General features: G+C 46.5%; 5 protein-coding genes across 5 annotated transcripts; all 5 read right to left on the bottom strand.

Moving 5' to 3' along the window:
* Positions 1 to 5,009: 5,009 nt before the first annotated feature.
* F4822DRAFT_389463 (Thioesterase/thiol ester dehydrase-isomerase) lies at positions 5,010 to 8,238 on the bottom strand. The gene is made up of 4 exons (XM_051456964.1): positions 7,488 to 8,238; positions 7,216 to 7,302; positions 5,563 to 6,390; positions 5,010 to 5,318 (listed from the first exon to the last, which is right to left on the bottom strand). Exons 1-4 carry the CDS (start codon positions 7,590 to 7,592, stop codon positions 5,265 to 5,267), a joined length of 1,074 nt encoding a protein of 357 aa, XP_051317810.1. The 5' UTR covers positions 7,593 to 8,238; the 3' UTR covers positions 5,010 to 5,264.
* Positions 8,239 to 8,288: 50 nt separating this feature from the next.
* Positions 8,289 to 12,930, bottom strand: F4822DRAFT_113988 (oxysterol binding protein). The gene is made up of 3 exons (XM_051452502.1): positions 12,561 to 12,930; positions 9,898 to 12,436; positions 8,289 to 9,844 (listed from the first exon to the last, which is right to left on the bottom strand). The coding sequence occupies exons 1-3, from the start codon at positions 12,578 to 12,580 to the stop codon at positions 8,672 to 8,674; spliced, it is 3,732 nt and encodes a 1,243-aa protein (XP_051317809.1). The 5' UTR covers positions 12,581 to 12,930; the 3' UTR covers positions 8,289 to 8,671.
* Positions 12,931 to 13,442: 512 nt separating this feature from the next.
* On the bottom strand, positions 13,443 to 15,449 carry F4822DRAFT_389460 (phosphopantetheinyl transferase). The gene is made up of 2 exons (XM_051456963.1): positions 14,904 to 15,449; positions 13,443 to 14,776 (listed from the first exon to the last, which is right to left on the bottom strand). The coding sequence occupies exons 1-2, from the start codon at positions 14,994 to 14,996 to the stop codon at positions 13,907 to 13,909; spliced, it is 963 nt and encodes a 320-aa protein (XP_051317808.1). The 5' UTR covers positions 14,997 to 15,449; the 3' UTR covers positions 13,443 to 13,906.
* An 814-nt stretch (positions 15,450 to 16,263) lies between these two features.
* Positions 16,264 to 17,233, bottom strand: F4822DRAFT_113945 (uncharacterized protein). Its single transcript, XM_051452501.1, has one exon. It carries the CDS (start codon positions 16,673 to 16,675, stop codon positions 16,322 to 16,324), a length of 354 nt encoding a protein of 117 aa, XP_051317807.1. The 5' UTR covers positions 16,676 to 17,233; the 3' UTR covers positions 16,264 to 16,321.
* A 487-nt stretch (positions 17,234 to 17,720) lies between these two features.
* On the bottom strand, positions 17,721 to 19,920 carry F4822DRAFT_389455 (signal peptide peptidase-domain-containing protein). Its single transcript, XM_051456962.1, has 3 exons — positions 19,830 to 19,920; positions 18,764 to 19,778; positions 17,721 to 18,712 (listed from the first exon to the last, which is right to left on the bottom strand). Exons 2-3 carry the CDS (start codon positions 19,711 to 19,713, stop codon positions 17,860 to 17,862), a joined length of 1,803 nt encoding a protein of 600 aa, XP_051317806.1. The 5' UTR covers positions 19,714 to 19,778; positions 19,830 to 19,920; the 3' UTR covers positions 17,721 to 17,859.
* Between the last annotated feature and the right edge of the window lie 86 nt (positions 19,921 to 20,006).

The raw sequence follows: 20,006 nt of genomic DNA, 5'->3' as shown, positions 1-20,006 counted from the left end.
AGTGCAGCATAAACCCTGGCTGAACCCTGCCGCTGGTTTAATGGTCAAATAATAGTCGAATCGGGACACACACTTCCTGACGTTTGCACAAACCTGCATAGCGGAATGCAACAGCTCCACCACTAATGACCGCTAATGTACATACATAGTATAATGTATGTTACTTACGGTATTAAGCTCTATTCTCAGTCCCGTCCCGCCGTCTACACCACCCATATCCTTGCGTACATACCTGGTAGGTATCCCTGTTAGGTCGATACAATATACGTACACCCATCTGTAGTATGTAGATCTCTTAGTGGGTAAACTGCTAACTCCGAGTTGCCAGGTTGCTAATGATATCAATTCAATGTAAGCGTATCTGTAAGCAAGGGAGAGTTGTAGGCCTAATATCTAGCCGATATAGCAATTGCTCAAGCTGATACACAGCTTGAACTTTTGTTTCAGTCCTTGTGAGGCGTATTACGATGTTATTTTGTTCGAGTCCACAATTCGTTATTTCGATCAGGGCTTCTGTGCCTCTTTGTCCTCCGCGAGAAATTATTGGATCAGATCCCGAATTCGAAACGGCATTTGGGATCCATAAAAATCTCCAGTTCATAGTTCTTTCGAATCTTCCAGGAGTGTCAAGTTATGAATTGCATAGCTTTAGGATCTAGGAGAAAGGATGATACTTCTCCCGTGTCTAGCGCAAGCCACTAATAGGAATTGTGACTTGTCCCCTATTCATGCTAGATATTTCTTGGTATTCTTGGTATTCTTAGTATTCTTGGTACCTATCATAACTGCGGCTCTGCCAATGCGCGCTAATGGCAGCTAGAAAATTGCCACGGCCGGTTTGGATTTATGTTGATTAATGTAGGAATCATAATGATGACAATGATACTCATGTCATACATGCTTAGATTGTTGTTGCTATGTTTATTCTTCTCGAGATCCTTTTTGAGTTCGAATTCTTCCTGTTCTACGATGTATTTCTCCCAAAGTGGACACGATCAAATTAAGTCTTGGCTCTCCGAGTCGATCACCGATGCACGGTAACATGTTCCTCAGGATAGATCCTCTGTGGAACACGAACGGGTTCGAGGTTCGTCCCTTATTTAGCGTATTCCCAATGGGTAGGTTTGGTAGATCTGGAGAGAATCCTCTTAGGATTTTATGCATGTGGTCTTCCCACGGAGAGATAATTGTTTACTTGTCTTGCTTCATTCGTATAGATAGGCGAGCTATTACTGTATCGTGAGATTACGATAGCTACAGTAAAAAGCCTACACAGGAATCGTACAGCGTAAGGAGTACTTGGTTACTTAGGCCAAGGCGATGTGGTCGTACAAATTACAGTAATCATTTTGCGCATACGCGGTCGATCGTACCTATAAGTGTGGTGTATGTGCTGGAAATAGTTACAACTAAAAATTACATACATTGAGGGCGTTCCACCGCTTCCAAGGTGATACCTTCGCATGCTCATAGCATTGAATGGCGCATGTACACTAACTAATCAACGAGAATCGATGACAACTTCAATCAGAAAGCGGAGTGGGGAATTCAAGCCACTCCGCGGTTTGTCGTACTTTCGATTTGTGAGCTGAAGCTCATTCTAGAAAAGGGAATGCTACTTAGATATGATTGGCCAAAGAGAGAGGTGGGGTTAGGAAGAGATGATCGTCGCTGGGATCCCATATTGAGCTTTTTCTTATTGTAGACCGGAACGGTATGAAAATGCCGTTGTCGGCTCCGATTTTTATGTTATACACCCGAATCCGAAGGGTTAAGGGTTTAGGAGTACATTGATATTTAATGTTGAGAATGGTAAAAAGGGGGATAGATAGTATTCCGTTCTAGGTAAGTCCGCATTCTATATGATACATGATGGTGTCGTTGAAGAAACTCTTATGCATAAAAATTATCCTGGACCCGAGAATCTGGGTAAAGGGGTGGTTGGGCCAAGAAGATCGACAAAAAAGCACACGCCATCAAAGTTATCAATCAAATTAGCATCGAAATTTTTTATTTTCCATGTGAGCATACACATACAGATATCCATACATGCTCACTTCCGGATCAAGGCCAGGGTAAGGGTAGAAATTACCTAGTGTAGAAGAAGAAAAAACTCCAAAAAAAAAACGATCACGAGAACGAGCACTTTACAGCGGACCTGGTCGATCGGTGCTCGGCCGCGACTTGGGCGGGTCAAGTCTCGCTCTCCGAAACGCCCCCATAACCGAGAAATGTTAGGGGAATCCTACTCTTCAAACCCTTCCTTTTTCAACTAGGACTAGGTGATGCCACGAGGTTACCTGCCTTAACTAGGGTTCTAATGGCTCCAGTACGGGAATTGACTCAAATTTCGTATATTATGTAAGAAAAGAGAAAAACGGTACTTGCACATAACGACGACAAGGAATAAGTCCCTCATCCCTCGCTTCCAAGAAAAACCAAAATTTCGTCAGACCGGCAGACAAATATATCAACATATCGACAAACCCTGCATTAGGATCTACCCCCAAATGAATTTCTGCAGCCCTGTCTAGCCCTGCCTACCTCTTTGCCTGCCCCGTGTGTCACGAGTGGTCTGTTCTCATTCTCATCTCTTCTTCGTGCAAAGCCCGTACGTTTCGTCCGTAATCCTCCGCAGGGAGAATGGGGAAGAAGCTATCGCTCATGTTCATGTAAGTGAGGCAATAAGACGCTAGGTTTATTTACCTCACATTACAGGGATTTGAGGCGGGAATAAGAGTAGCGAATACATCGTACACAGAGCAACCCATAATATTTTTTTCTGGGCTCATCGGGGACTGTCTTGTTAACGCCGCCCCGAGCATGATACTACCCTGGTTAATGTATTTTGCAAAAAAAGGGACCTGATGACTTGGTTATGGGTATCACTGCATATAACATATTTTTTACGTCTAACCCACGTATGTACAAACCTATCTAGATGGACAAAATGTCTTCCGCGATGATAGGACATAAACCAAGTTCTAGGTAGTTTCTTAAAGGTACTTGAGAGACATCGAGTTACATTCATTACCAGCTGGGTGGGTTTCAACTCCGTTCTCCGAAACCCGGTTGCATTAGAGGACTTAAGATGAAATAGACTACTCACACACGACACTAGCTACCTAGACGCTAAATAGCTACATTATACATTACCGAGGCGTCAATAGAGGACCCATAACCAGCTAATCCTCGGGCGGTCGGTCGTGTCAACCCTCCGTGTTGTTGTATACATCTTTACATCCATCCCATTGTTAAATTTTATAGCACTAATCTAACCCGGCTTGGCAATAACTGAATCAGCGCGCTATGTTACTTAGATGTTACTGAATGTATAACTTTAGAATGTCTAAGCCGACCCGACAGCGCGGAGTGCTACCAACGAAGAAAAAGAAGGCTATATGAATTATGTGTACTTATTCACACATAGATATCCCGAAAGAGAATACGAAAAAGACATGCAATCGTCATCATCACATTGCTGTCACCGAGCTGTACAACTTTACACTTAACATAGCCTACGAGGAAGGGAGGGTTTCCCGATCACCGCCCCTTTATTTCTGTAAGTTGGTCCTACGATTTTAGGACAATACATCAAAAGCAAAATCGATGTTTTAGATGTGCCATGCCCCTGCCACGTGGAGTATGCTGCGGACCTACTTCTCACGGGTGGATGCAGTAAACTACCTAGATAGAGTACTTTGAGTACCTGTAGTGACCTTTACATAAGGGATCGAAAACCCATCGGCCCGTCTCCTAACTGGACGAAGCTAATAGAGGCTGAAAATCGAGTAAGGCGGCCGCAGGGCTAGGTCATCTACTAGAGTTTAAGATTGCTCATGCATACAATAGCTGGGAATAAAATACAAAATTAGAGGGAATAAGACGAAGAAAAAGTTTGACAGCTTCTACGGAGCTTCTTCCGATCATAATGTGGGGAATTCGAGAATCAGAATGAGTGATTTTTACATCATATTACCGAGTTTTCTCCTTCAACGTTTCCGGCCCCGGCATCGTACGAGTTAGATCAAATATCCACGACTTCTACCGGGCAGAGGCTGGAGGAGGAAGAAAAAAAGATTAAGGGTCTGATATTGGCCGAACGCGATACCGAAACACGCGAGGCCGGCTACCGGAAGACGCGAACGAGTAAAAAGGCTTTTAAACCAATTCCCTTTGGCCGCCGTCATACCCTCGGCTTTCTTCCCTTCGAATGAATTATTTCTCCCCGGAGTTGGCTTATCGGAACCGCTATCTTACGAGATATATCGGTATGGTATCGGAGATGACCTACGGCGCATTGCCCTCGAAACCATGAAGTCATCTACGGCGCTGTCCGACTCTATACCTAGTCAATCGCATTGACTTTTAATCTTCTCTTGTCATTATTATCATCATATGGCATGTTTTAATACAGAGAAAAGGGGCACGTAAACTCTTAAGTCTAACATGTGAATTTTGAAGAGGTATATTGTGGATATCATTTCGTGATAATATCTTTTAACCCCCTGTCTATCTTGCTACGGCACGCTATTCCTGACTACCTACCCAACTTAGCTTCATCATGTCGTCGTCTTCATCACACAAACCACTCGTTTCAACTTCAACTCCGGGACCGATCAATCCTCAAACGTACGATATTTCTCGTCGGCACTCCTCCGTGCCTGATATATCCTTGTCGTAGATCCGCATCTAGGCTATTTGGTTAGAAGTTACTGAGTTCAAACGTTCATGTTGTATCCCACATGCATCCCACATGTGACCCCCATACCTAGGTACTGCGCTACCTAGGAACAGATACTCCGTATACTGATGCTTACAATTCAGAAACGCCCCATTACCAACTGTTACGTGCCCCCAATATGCGTAATGATGTACGTTATCCAGCGCTAGTCGCAAGTAACGGCCGAAAGGCGTCAACACGGGCTTACATAACACATGGGATTTGAATCGAAATATCAAACTTCAAAGTGTTACCTACGGGCCACAAAGCAGATCCCGATGCGATATGAAATATACAAACTGGTATTACGTTCTATAGGTATGAATCTCAAAATAGTCTATCTAAATTTGCAAACAATTCTTATGTACGACTTCTCCGACCATCGCCGATATACCCGAGCCGGTAAACCCCTATCAAGACAAAAGTTCCCAAGTCGTGTACCCATCAACACCTGTGCCGCTGCCGCTTCCGTTGTTGGCAGGTCTAATACTACATCCGCGTAACCCCTTCTAGGTAACCATGCGACGCCCCGGTCTATCTATCATAGCTTCGCTTTCTCCGTTTCTGGCTCGTCCTGCTTTAACCTTACGACGCCCTGCGTGGATAGCATGAATTAGCCAAATTCCATCCTTGCTTCTCAACAAATCCTCATTCAAACCTCGGGATCAGAAGTAGGGTAGGACCAACGATGATGAAAACATGAAGGCATGAAGACATAGCGATACGCGGATATACGTAAGACTACAAGCCGAAACTCGTCGCATCTCATTGCGTCCCATCTCAATGAAAAGGGGCGTGAAAAGAGAAAAAAATAGGGAAATATAATAGAAAAAACTCACCTCCTGAAAAGCCGTAGCAAGCAAAGTACCGTCCTTACTATAAATCCTCTGCATAACAACACCCCTCCCATCCCCGGCCCAAGGACTATCCATCTCTGTAAACATCCACTCATCCGCCTTCACCTTCTTCGAATTATGAAAATAAATCGAATGATCAAGTGAAACCATCATCCCCACGGCCGGCCGTCCCTTATACGATTCAAGCGAACCACCAAACCCCTCCCACTCATTCTCCTTTTCCAAAAACTCACGTACATCCGGTTCTAACTTCGGCAAATCCTCAACGCGAACGGGATACCGCCATAAACGATGGATCCGGGGGATCGTCCCGATGAAATAGGAGTCAGATATATACGCCAACGCGCTAAGATGCGCGCGATGTCCGCCCTCCTCGCTGATTTTCCCACGGGCGCGGACCCAGAGTTGTACGCGTTTATTCTCGGGCCTATCCCCCTCCCCCCCCTTTCCCTCTCCGTCCTCAGTCCCACACCGATAAGTCTCAAACGGATCATCCCTCTTCCTCCGGGCCAAGAACTCCGGCTCAGCATACCCCTCATCAGGTGGTGCCCGTTCCCTCACGCCTTTCGGCATAGGTTTTGCGTGTTCAGCGCTGACCTTCCCTCCACTGCCATCACGCACAAATGAACACGTAACAGTGAAAATCGCATGTCCGCGTTGACGCGCTTGGACTGTACGCGTGCAGAACGAGCGGCCCTCGCGGACTCGCTCGACGTGGTACAAGATCGGCACTGCCGAGTCACCGGCTAGAACGAAGAAGCAGTGGTACGAGTGTACCACGAAGTTCTCTGGTACCGTGCGCTGGGCAGCCTGTAGAAAGGAGGTAAGTGGATGTTGAGTTACATAGCCAAGCTACATTAGATAGATAGAGAAGGCTGGGATAGATGGATTAGGTAAGGTAAGGTTAGGGGCTGTAGTGTAGTGTAGGTTAGGTAACGTAGATAGAGGGATTAGTAGATAGTTAATCATCATCGTCAGCTGATGATGTGCATATTAGGTGCTAAGTATTTCCGGTATACTTGTGTATACATGTACACGTGTGCATGTAGGTACGTAAGTATACTCGGATAGGGTAGTGTATAATTTCACTTGAACAGTTTTCACCCCGTCTTGTCCCGTCTATGCATATGCGCGTAAGAAACGAAACCTATCGAAGTTGTGCAACGCAGAGAGGGCGGCCACTAAGCTAGGGTTTCTAGAAAAGCAGGCATAGAGACGCGAGAGTGGATCAGGCAAAGTAGGGTAAGAAAAGCGTATTAGGAAGGGGAAGCTCGACGCGCCGAGACGAAAGACGAGAGACAGATCCGAAACCCGCGATACAGGTTCGGCTCAAAGCGACGCTCCGTCCGAATCTCCGCTCGGAGGGACGGACGGACGAAGCGAAATCCATCCAACGCAATGAAACGAAAACTTGGAACTACTCCTAAGATAGGTGAACTAATGTACCTACGTAGGACAAGGGGTCGGGGCAAACTGCGCTAAACAGGAATTTTTATGTATTATGCAGATGACGCTAGATGTAACAGTAGTACAAGATGGCGGCGGTCGGTGGGGGGAAATGGAGTTAAGATAAAAAAAGCAGTGGGAAGAAAAAAAAGTAAAAGGTCACGATATGTAAAATAGTAGAGTACATACAGCTAACGTCTGGGCGATCACGGCGCCTCCATAGATACCTCTCGCACCAGGAGGATGCCAAAGTTCTCGGGTATTGGTGAAAATATCCTACGAAACGGAAGAATAATATGAGTCAGCGTTACATACAATACAATATAAGCTCATTGTCAGAACAAAAAGAACAAGGGCAAGATGAGGTCAGGTAGGTGTTCTCATGCAATGCGGGAAGGAGTTAAGGTAGGTCCTAGCTGGAGGTATGGGTATGAGATGGGTGCGGATGGGTATAATCTCACAGGTCCGATGATGCTGAGGTCAGTTAGCTCGAGGGCGTTCTCGATTGGCGCCTTGGATTCGTCTACCGGAGGCGGTCTGACCAGCGTTGGCCGGTGTTCGCCCATCTTGATTTCTTTCTATTATCCGTCTTTCGTTGGGATCTGCTCTTTTTGTTTCTTGTTTTCCTTTTCCTCCCTTAGATACCTAGGTACCTAACTTCTTCCCTTGGTACTTTCCAAGCTCTGGGCCTATATCGGTCGGGTAGCAAGAAAAGATCACCAAATTCGGAGTTTCTGATACCAATTCGGGCTGTCGGGTTGTACAAAAAAGAAGCCCGCGATATGTAACTCTAGGACCCCAAGACTTCCAATTCGAGGTCGACCGATTCAGTAATACTGAGTAAGATCAATCTTCCAAACGCGCTAAACAAAAGAACAGTGAAGAATAAGCATCGATATTCCAATTCCAATGCGCTACAATATTAGTCTTATCTATGACCACAGCTCGTCAAACCAAGCTTCAAAGCCCCTGAATTATTGAAAGCCGTAGCCGACAGTTTGGGAATAAGATGTGACCTTATTGGTTGAATGAGAAACAATGTTTCGGATGATGAAATTTAGAATTGGATTCCTACCAACTTTTTACCGAGGCTCGGTTTTACAACCTAACCAGGCACTTAATCTTAGACATAATGAAAGTGGGTCGCTACGGCCCGTAGCCGATGCCAAGACTTAGTTGTATACCGGCTGATGATAGATCATTTACTAGCACTAATATATTGCCTTGCGAGCCTCGCTCCATCGTATCGATAACCATACAGAATGCCATGGTACATCTTCAACGGACAAAGTCAGCCCGGGTTATCAAACGTTGGCACATGTCTAGTTTCTACATGCAGGTAATTGCACATGTGTGGGATGACATTTCGCTTCTCACTTCTTGATTTGGATATCATCTGCCTTGTCAGAACCGTAGATATCATCAAGAGGTCAAGGCGGATTTTGAATTTTTAATGTCTGCCTAGAGGGATTGACATAGTGGAGTTCGTGGAAAATTCATACGTTTAAAATCACCGTCAAGGTAGTGGTGCTGTATTGTTTCTTTATACATACTCGGTTTACAGCTTTGTGTACAGGTTCAAATCTTGTTTCTTCAACGCGGTATATCGCCACTACTTATTACGGGAGGTTGGCAGATGTTCCTTCTACTCGGAAGAATAAATCGGCTCCAAACCATCCCATGCGTGAGGATCCCCACTGCCGAACTTTTCTCGTTGTGTCCAATATTTGCCTGTGAATTTCCAGTACTCCACGCCCGTGATTTCACACGTTGCCTTTTCAAACCACGCAGGTGTGAATTCCTTACCCGTCATCTGTCTTACTTTCCGTCGAGCTCGTTGCCCTTCTTCAAGTCGGTTCTTTTCAGTGGCTGCGAAGTCGTACTCGCCGTCTTCCATGGCCCTCTGATCGGGACGATATCTTGAGTCTGTGGGAGCAATCCATTCCCGGAGATTTTTATCCAGGTGGTTAAACGTGAGCACGAATGGTGTGAGGTTGAAGGGAATGCCCTCGGGCCGAGGATTTGCCTCCCATACGATAAAAGCTCTGCTAGGATCGCTAATACTTCCCCGTGTATCCTGTGGCTCTTCGACGCTGGCTTCGAAGCCAGGCGTGAGACGGGCGTACAATTTGGAATTCCACCGACCACCTAAACTCACGCGTGGTCGACCATCCGAGTCAAGGATCTTTCCTGAGAGTTGGTATGCGCTCGATGCCTTCCAACCTCGCTGCTTGAAATCCAGTAGACAGGTTTCTCCTGTTGTCCAGTTCTTGATTTCCACCAATCCATAGTTATCTACGACGGGGTTACCTGTGATGATACCAACGACCTGCGACTTCGGTTTCTTCCAGGTGTAAAAGTCTTCCTTACCTCCAGCCGTAGGGCGCAATCTTAAGAACCAGGTACCTAGGTGGTAAATATCGAACGATTTGCCCAAAAATCTTGAATCGACCTTGGCTTCACCCCAGTAGGTCCATTGCGCAGATTCTGCATGCGCTGCTCCGATGGGTGGATGATGGCTGACTTGTTCAATAAAGAAGCGATAGCCTTTGTCCGGTCTTGCATACTCGAAAGTCTCACCGAGAAGCGGGTTAAAAGGCTTGGCTACGCGGCCGATAGTAGACGCGAATTCACTTGACGCGAAAGCCGCGACGTACAGCATGCGCTCAATGGAATCTGACCGATCTGCTGCCATGTTTAACAAATCAGCGTATTCCATGTCTTCACCGGTCCGGTAAAGTAAAGATGTTGGCTCGTTGAATGATACCGGAAGCGTCATTTTCGTCATGTCCTTGCCAATCATCGACTTCAAAATACCCTGAAATGGTTGTTAGTGGCTGACGTCTGACGAGTATGCGTTCATTGTCTTACCCATAGACCAATCCTTGGTCGGTTGTCCTCATCCAACTTGAGTCTTGTTCTGAAACCATTTTCATAACCTTTGAAGGCACTGCTGACATCAATTCCTGAAACCACGACTTCTTGTTTTCCATCTTTGGATGGTATAATATCGGACGGTGGCATTGGTTCCACATCTACTTCCCCAGCGTCAACTGCATCAAAGAACTCCTCTTGCTCAGACTCGGAATCACTAGAGATCTCGATAGCGTGAGAGCGCGTGGTCGATTTACGACCTAGACTCTTCATCGAAGGCGAGTGGAGTCCCGCAGCGACTTGATCCTCAGCGCTGGCTGGCTCTTCATATACAGTGAAACTATCGCTGCTCATCGGTCGGCTTTCGCTGGTACTTCCTATGACTTCGCGAAGCGCACGTTTAGCCATCTTTCGCTTAGTCTCCGCCTCGCTAACTCTTGCCTCTAGGACCTCTTGTTCTGCGGCTACCTTGGCCATGCTCTCTTCCCACATTCGTCGCATCTCGGTTTCTTGCTCGAGGCGATATTGCCAATGCGCATCGCGATCCTTGGATATCCTAAGGAGGTCGCCCATAAGGCCCTTCAGACTCCGAATTGCTGCATCGTAAGTTGCTAAAGCTTGCGCTGCCTTTGGGTCTACAAGCGATAAAGAAGGGTTCTTATGAGCTTCTGCCTGCAAGGCAGCACTCACAGATGCCAACGTGTCCAATTGGAGTCTTGCTGATTGCGCAGTGATATTAAAGGCATCCTTAGTTGCCGTTGAAGATTCGCCACGGCTTGAGTGATCCACATATTCATCGTCATCGTCATCGTCCACCTCGCCCGGAATTGTGGGTGCTCCATTGCTTTGCGCTTTCGTTTCGGGACTACCAGCGTCGGCAAAATCCTCATCCGCACTACCCGCGGTACTAACACGGGAAATCCCGACACGCGGAACAGACGCTCTGGCTGAAGGAAGACGGGACAGTTGAGTACTACTCCTGGGCTCAGCAGTGATTCCAAGTTCGCTATGGGAGTCATTAATCGACTCCGGTGGTTTGGTGAGGCTATCCCTCGCCTGTCGTAGCATTTCAGCACTCTGCGCCTTCTGTCGTTCGTCTTGCTTCGCCTGGTCCTTCATCCACTGAATCGCATTGTTCAAAGCCCAGAACCACCTCTTAGCTTCAACCTCATGGTTGGCTTTCAAGGTGTACTTGACAGATGATTTTCCTATAATCTCAAATTTCGTCTTTTCTTCCGGGCTCATGTATAACCGGGCAATGCGCATGCTGATGGCTCCGCGACAGGCGTTTTCCGCATCGTCTTGGTGCTTGTAATAACTTAAAACACCATTTTCAAGCACGAACCAACGTAACTGGTAGCCTTTACGGTAATTTGTCCACTTCTTGAGATAACCCTTCATCTGAGGTTGGTGGCCAGCTAATGGATCGCCAGTGACAGCTGATCCAGGTCCAGCTTGCGAAGTCGCATGTCCCAAAACTGCTTTCTCCTGAATACCTCGCTGAGCGGCCACCGCAGCAGGTGATCTCTTGAGCATCGCCTTCGTAACGTCATCATTCGTAACTTGTTGAGGAAGTTTGCCTTTGCGGTCTCGTTGGAATGGGTCTGCGCCGTGAAGGAGGAGGGCTTGGATAAGTTTCGTATCTCTCTTTCGGGCGGCTTCGTGTAGTAATGTTCCGCCAGCTTGAACGGTTATCGGATCACAGGGTAGTTCAATACTATTGATATCGAGAATCGTCTTAACGCGGGGTTCCTCAAGAATTTGACCCAATGTGTCGTAGGCGCCTTGTCGCACAAGATCCTGAACTTGCTTTACCTTATCCTGGACAAATAATGTTCTTGCGAGTTGGAGCTGTTGGAAAATCTCGGGATTTCGTGCCACATCTAAAGGCAATTTTCCTTGATTGTTCGCGACAGCATCATTGATATCTTTTTGCTCGAGTAATAATCGGACTATTGGGCTGCGTCCCTGAGAAGCAGCGATATGTAGGGGCACATTTCCATCTTTATCTCGAGCGTTTACATCGATATATCCAGCACCATCAGATAGTACGTATTCTACAACATCGTATTCGGCGCATTGAATAGCAAGGTGAAGAACCGTCGTATCGTCTAGGGGTACGATATGTGCACCGTTCATAGATGATGTGCTTGCGCGAGGTCCATTTTCTGATGTTTCTCTAATCGCTTTAGATATAGCGGCCGTATTACCGCTTCGAAGGGCTTCTACAATTCGAAATTTGCGGACGGATTGTTCAAGACTCGATCCTTTTTCGACAGCGGAATTGTTGGATCGGCTGGGCGTCAAGCCGGGTTCGCGCGAGGGGATTCGGCCTAGCGACATTCTTTGGTTATGACCCTTGGAGGTACTGTATTGATGGGTAGGAATGGCGGGGGCGGAAGCAGTCGTAGTTGGATGTGAAGCTAGACCAGAGGTTTGCGAACCCTCTTCGGAGGTAGCGTCGTCATCATGACGGTTTTCTCTATCCTTGCGACGAAGTAAAGAGAGGGCGGCAGACTTGGACCTCTTGTGCTGACTGTAATTATCCGAGCGAGTCAGCTATCTGTCGTACAACCGCACACCGTCGCGATTTGAATTGAACTCAATTAAAAGATGGAGTATTTATTTATGGAGAATACTTATTAAAACTAATTACTTACCTATCTCCAGCATCCGACATGTTGAATTAAGACGGTTGCTATCTAGCACCGCTTTGGCACTAGATGACAGATTGACGGAATCGAGTTCGTTAAGGTAAGGAGTGAAAGTCGGCGGCGAAGGGAAATTCGACGGGGTCGAGTCGAGTGTTAGTACATCTTGTCTATCTTAGTCTAATTGATTGAACGGCGGTCAGAAACGAAGATTCATTGGCGAAACAGAATTGAATTAGTATTGGATGTTATCTTGTAGGTTAATAATAGTTCATAAATTTAGGAATGTCAACGATGAAGTTTCGACAAAGAGAACAGAAGAGACAGGCATTATTTTCCCCCCTCGATAATTCTAAAAAATGACGTTTTTAAATCCAAGTTGTGCTAGTGCTAAATCAATTGAAATGTTGCAGCTTCCTCCCTAATCCTAGAAACTCGAACGACGCCAATCCCAGTATGGACATTCCCCACCAATCAAGCCACCACTAAAGATTTAAGTCGAGACACACAGACAGTATGACGTATAGTGTACATACAGTGATTCTACTGTCTATACTTATACGCCGTAATAGTAATCACTTCACGTATTAAATTATAAATAAGCCACATATAATATTAGGTTCTCATCATTTCCTTCTATTCCCTCTTTTATTAGACGTGATTCCAAATTATTTAACTCAACAAAGGTGTTGTAGTGACACTGGAGTGTGTCACAAGTTTCAACGTTGTGTCAAAACTTCAATGAAGAAAAGCAATGACAGAAGAGCAAACACAACAATATTCACAGGCCTAAACCAAAATATCGCCTAATCTGAAAATGGTGGCGAAATGACGAGGTCACAGCTTACACACAACTTTAGGACCATAGAAAACAATCATACCACATCTTAAAATCCTCATCATGATAGGTGATTAGACTAGATCTGTATTTCATTAACATCACCACGAACTCGGAATGCTACTAGGATGCCGTGTTCGGTAGGATGTCGCGAAGATCATCTGGCGCATATTGCCGTCACTCTGCAGGAGTTGGGTGCGGTGCGATGCGACCCTTGCCCTCCCTTTCTCCCCTCTCTCCAACAATGTAAGGACGAAAAAAAAGCAAGTCAACAACACACCATCTTCGTAGCCTCAGGTTGTAGGTTTTGGTGGGTAGCTACTCTATGTACGTAGCTAATAAATAAAGAAAGAAAATATATGATCTAATGACCACTGAGACTCATTATGTTGAATAAGTCAAAAGTATACGCCTACTTCGTACACCAACATACCCATCCACTCATACCTAAATAAACCAGTTGAAGATTCACCACCGAAGTGCATGCACCCACTCAAGATCAAGACAGTAAAGTCCATCAAGTACTCATCCTAGCCTCCGCATCACTAAGAATCTTATCCATCGTCAAAAACTCATACGGTCCCAACTCCCACCCCAGCGCATCCTCCTTCTTCTCAGGCGTCCTAACCGCCGAACAAGTCATAAAATCCGGGCCCAGAGACCTGAGGCAAATATTCGCATCATCAATCTTCTTCCCCTTAAACCAAACCTCATGCTCGCGAATAACCTCCTCCACATACGCATCGCCATCCGTCTGCACAAACCCCTCCCCAGGTTGCGGCGCGCGAAAATTCCTAAACTCCAGGTCTTCTAGCCAGGGCGCGAGTAAAGCTTCTCCGGTCATCTTAACATACGCCTCACGGAGACACCAAAGCGTATAAAACGCACGCAACTTAAAATCCACAATCTCCTCTCCGCGCGCCAACTGCGGGAGTCCAGGTTGGCTCTGCGAACTCAATAAATCACCCTTCAAATACCCCGCCTCCGAGCGACCGAACACATCGGCATGCATATCAACAAACTTCCCCCAACCCTCCGTATCAACGACCCGGTGATCGCGAGTACGCCGCTCACTCGTGCACACGATATCCGTTCCAACATCAACTTGCCCATCATACCCAGCCGCAGCAACAAGACTAACAAGACCAGCCTGATGACTCACATTAAAAAAGACAGGCTGTTTCCCCGTCGCCGGGTCCACATACACCGGCTTCGTTTTCGCATCTCTAGTCAACTTAGTCTCGGGCCATGGCACGTTCGCGTATACGCTGACGACCCGGTGCTTTAGCAAGTGCGAAGTTAGCGACATCTTCGCGTCGGCGACGAAATAGTATCGCAATACAGCGGCCTTTTCATCTTCCGTGAGTAACGCTAATGCTCGCGAAGCCTGGACTAGCGTCAGTTTGCTTTTTCCCTTTCCTCTCTTTTATCGTCTGTGTGTTGAGGTGGACAGGACAGGACAGGACAGGACAGGGACAGGTCAGGGCGGGGTACTCGTGGGGTTTTGCGCATACCTCACTTTCAAGGTCTTTAGTTTTAGCCGCCCCTGGCCATAAGCCCCGCGTATCCACAAGGTATTGTATGATTTTCACGTTGCCTGATCCCATGGTGCTTATGTATACGGATAGTTTGTTTTGTTGAGTTGAATAAGGCGAGAATTAATGGGAGGATTGAGAATTGTAAAGTGAGAGCTAGGTATGTCGGATAGGTCCCCAAAAGTATGCCTCTCAAGTAGATTGAACCCGACCCGGAAAGTGGGAAAAGGGCACCGGTCCGATGGATTTGTCTTACCCTCACCTCGAACGGGTAATGATGTTATTATAAATGCTGCACGAAGCTTCCTTTTTTCTTTTGACAGTTCATCATTGGTCGTAGAGAGGGTATAGTATGCAGGGTAAGATGATAGGCGTTTAGGTATTCGGTACGGCACCAGTGGACACCTGTTGTGCACGTAGTATAGCGGCGGCAGCAGCCGGTCCTAGCACCGGAGTCCGCTAAATAGACTTTCCCTTTCGCCTAACTCGACCCACTAAATGCTCATCAATCAATTTTTATTAGGGATCAATCCAGATTCCCGGGTCTAAAACTCGCCAAAAACATCAAATGTTGCACCAAGTCTTAACGAACCATTGCAAAGATGAACTGAAGAGCAATGAATAAGGCTAGGTACCTAGATAGGCAGTCACCAATACAATTTGACTATTGACAGAACCCCTTATCTTCAAAGCTACCTAGGTAGTAATGATCACACGGCGCGACATCAGTATTCTTCCTCCCCCTTCTCCCCTAAACTTCTCAAACTCAAGGTCGCCTAATGTGCTATTATCCGTCACCATTGAAGCAGTTGTCGATCGTACGAGTGGTATAAATACCATCACACCGACGATAATCAGTACCTAAAGCCTGCCCCAGCACCCTTCGCTCTCTCCATCGTTCCAGGACGGTCGACAACAGCTCTCAGTCGCTAATTGGTAAATTGATTGCTGTCCATTGACGAGCCATTCTCAGATACATTGACTCAACGCTGACACAGCACCGCAAATGGAAACCGCACGGGTTCGAATACCGCAGCTCTCGGCAAGCGTACCTGACGTTTGATTGAATCATGAGTAATGCGGTTCACCACCACAGCTCATAAGACGCACGGCGAAGGCTGCCGATGTGCTGGCTTCGAGGACGGCGGTTTGAATAAGTTGATATTCTCGCCCCTATGTAAGATGCCTAAGCCCACGAATTCGTACTCTCAATTGGACATCTCCCTATCATATATATCTGAGAGGTTCGGAGGAGCGTCCGCGAATCGGATGGTCGGGTAAGATTTCGCGCCCGCTATTCGAGTTGGTTCGTAACAAGGGCCTGAGTAACGCTGTTCTGACGGCGTATTTCGCCACATTGAAGAGATAGTATATCGATGTGGTATCGCTCTCGCGCGTTAATCCCTTCCCCCATCACTCAGACCATCCACAAAATACCTGATCACCATCCTGATGGCATTTTGTTCAATGAGCGGCAGGCTACCAGCACTTGAAGCAATCATGGACGTGTCGGAATCACGAGGCACATCAGTCCCACCAGCCGCCCGGAGCGCCAACTGTGCACGCTTGAAATATGTCACCAAGTCTTCATCATCCTCCTGCTTGAGTGTAGACACGGTCAAGTAGCCATCAACATCTGTGTCATCCGTGAGAGCGGGAGGGAACCTGAACTTCAGTGCTTTCTCCACAGCAGCAACCATGAGTTGAAAGTTTGGTCGCGAGCGACCAAAGTCTCGTATAATGCGCTTCATGGTCCCGGGATTGGCCCTTATAGCATCTTGTGATCTGAATCTCGCGTCGCTAAAATGTCTCTCTTGGAGATACTGAGTGTTAAGTCTAGTTGAAGCGATCGGTCATACTTGAAGACGATCGTGGCGATACCGGATAAGTAGCTTTGCTGGAAATGAAACTATGAGAGAGATAGATAACAATATTAGTTCTGTTGATGGGGTCTTGAGGGGGAAGAAGAGAAGAGGAGGAGATGAGACAGAGAGAGGGGTATTTATAAACGAATATATCGTCGAGACTGCCATTACCATCACTATTGCCCCCCCTGCTTCTCTTGTTTTCAATATTTAAATGCTAAACTCTGGGTAATGTGCTCATATGACGGAACGAAAGTTTAGAAGCGCAGATCCTTTGCGCAGATTACGGTTGTGAGGCAGGCACACTCTTCTCTTTCCTAACCCACAACTGAATTTTAGTTGGGCTTAGATAAATCTAACAGTCATACAACTTGTAACATCCTCCTAGTTCATCTTAATTAAGGGGTAAAGCTAAGTTGGCGCATTAATTGGGTTAAGGTTGACATATACCTATGTAGCTGAATCAACCTTCAATCTTTCTTGAAGAGAAACTCGCAATTTAGCCCCGTTTGGGTATGTTGCGTCCAGGTATTTGCTGTGTGATGCTTACATAGTATGTTGAAACAGGTCGTGAATGTGCCTACATAAGCTAAAGTCAATAGCATCTGCATCTCTTAGTTGTCACTTGAATCCCATACTTCCATGAGCATGTTTCACTTGAAGCAACTTCAACTTAATATCACCCCATGGCCTTGGTGACTTCCGATGTAGTAGAAAATGACTCAGTGGGCGTAGAGCTGCCGATAGGATGCCATGTCAACAACTCAATTTATATACATCTTTGAGGATATACCATACTGACGATAGCTTCCTTAGGGCATTAGTTTGAGGCGATGGCTGAATGTGTCGGTGAATCTAGCTAGGAGGTTCGGAACTTCCCGCGGGGAATGGTGGTCAATCCGTTAGCTTCACGATACATTCATACTCTGACTGCAAGAACTTATTTGATATTACGCTGAGCTTGCCACTCTTCGCTGAACTAAGTCTAATCTACCATCTAACCAGCAGAATGCCCTAACCCTTCAAGCGAATTAATGCGACCACCTCTATCAAGCGTAACTCATCCCCATTTATGAATCCGCACTCCTCTTAGGAGGCGGGGCTTCGATTGAGAAGAGGAAGACGGGATATCCACCGTCCTTTTTCTTAAATTCGAGCTTGCGCTCAGGCTCTGTGTGATTCCCGTCAGGCTTTTTCTCATCTGCTTGGCCCGCCGAAGAGGTGTCTTTGTTAGATGATTTGCCATCAGTTAGAGTCTTCTGTTCTTCCTTGCTCTTATCATCACTCTTCCCGTCCTTCTTGTCGCTGATAACATCAATGACGTTTCCATTCCCATCGACTTGCACGATGGTATCTGTAGTGTCTAGTTTGCCATCCTCGGTGTAGGTCCACATCTCACGAAGCTCCCCTCTTACTAATCCTGTAAACCAAACTGCGCACACAACGCCGGGGACAAGGTATAGCAATGCCGGTTGCGCATGGCGAAAGACGAAAAGCATTGCTAGGGTCGCAATCATAGCAAAGAAGTATCCAACCATGGCGGCGTAGAAATACGTCTTGGGAAATGCCGAGGCCTTCAACGCGGGCGTAGCATCCGGCGAAAATGTCTTGCGAAGACTTGTGCTCCAGAACCGATCGCCCCACTGTCCTTGAGGATTGACATAATCCGGTTTCACTACCATACGCTGCGTTTCGGTATTCGTAACAAGTTGGCCCGAAGATTCGTCCTCAGATTTTAGCTCCACTGGGACGAGTTTGCGTTGCTTGTGGTAATATAGGTAATGATCGAAGCGAAGACATAGTGCGATGAAGATACCGGGGAGAACAATGTCGCCCAAACCAAGCATACTACCCTTCTTGGGCCCTTCGAAGACCAGTTTTATCGGAACGTCAAGCTTTGTCGCGACTGTTACCATATAAGGACTATATCATCCGTTAGTAGAGTGGACGAAAGGCATGTGAAAATAGACTTACGTGTAAAAGACCATGTAAATGTCGTAGAGGAACAGCCCGAAAAGGAGGCCGGTGCCGGTAGTGAAGGTGGTCGGGGACATCAGGATGATACCAGTGTATGAGAAGGAGTAGCCCATGATATTCGATAGAAGAGTCGAGTTTGTCGTGTAGTAGATTACATTCGCTACAACAGCAAGCACAATGCCAAGGATATCGTTGAACTTGACTTTGACCGTCTCGTGCATAATGCCGTGGATTGCGGTACGGACAGTCCATTGCTCCCGGAGTAGATGGCGTACCTCCCACAGTAGAGAGTTCTTCGCATCGGATATGCTTGATTCGGACCAGCGACCTGGAAAGGGGGTTCTTTTCTTATCATCCCACACTTGTTCTAAAGAATCGCTAGTTTTAGACCAATGGCTTCTTTTCGCAGAGTCGATATGCCAAATCTTGCCATCCTTAGCAACCCATACCGTAGGAAAGACGAAGGATGTCAAGGAATGTAGTGTATCGGCAAAGAGCTTTCCTGAACTCGCTAGCGAAAGGGCGGAAAAATAAAATCGGAGGATCTTATTGAGAATGTCCGGATCCTCAAGCCACTTGATCAAATAGTAGAGTCCCACGAGGACCACACCAGCCATTAGAGGCATGAGGATGGCATCGGAAGGTTCTAGGCCATGGATAATCTGATCCTCTTCATCTTGGTCTTCCTTCCGGGCTCCCTTTTTGCCTTTCTTGGGAGATTGAGCGGACGGAGGTCGACGAAGAGAGGCATAAGATGCAATGTAAATGCATGTCATTGCAGCAAATATGATGCGTCCTTCGAGAACGAACATGTCGCTGTTCTCCCATAGGACGGTTGGTAAAGTGGCGAGTTTCTCCGAGAAGGTTAAATCGGCTTCTGAAAACTCGATCATATTGGTGGCGGAAATCTCGCTGGCTGCGAGAAGAGTTGAATTGTTGCTCGCCATGGTTCCTCACATGTGTATGTGAAGACTGGAAGGAAATTTCAAGATGCAGGGTGTTAGATATATACCTAGGTAGGTATCAAAAGACTGGCTCTTGAATCGCAGTTGCGCAATAATACCGTTGTGAAGCAAACCCAATAATTTTTTTGGCAGTGCTTGCTGATAATGCCAAATAGATTATCGAATTTTCATAGATAGTAGAGAGCTGCCTGGCAATCAACCATTAATTGCTGAACGGGATGAGTGCGCAAGCTCTAAAATACCATTCGTGAATGTGGTATCCAGTGAATGGAGGT

This window comes from Hypoxylon trugodes (genome assembly GCF_022578975.1).
Source record: "Hypoxylon trugodes strain CBS 135444 unplaced genomic scaffold F4822scaffold_2, whole genome shotgun sequence".
Classification (NCBI taxonomy): Eukaryota; Fungi; Ascomycota; class Sordariomycetes; order Xylariales; family Hypoxylaceae; genus Hypoxylon; species Hypoxylon trugodes.
Note: the sequence above shows the minus strand (reverse complement) of the source record. Positions and strands in the feature narration are given on the sequence as shown.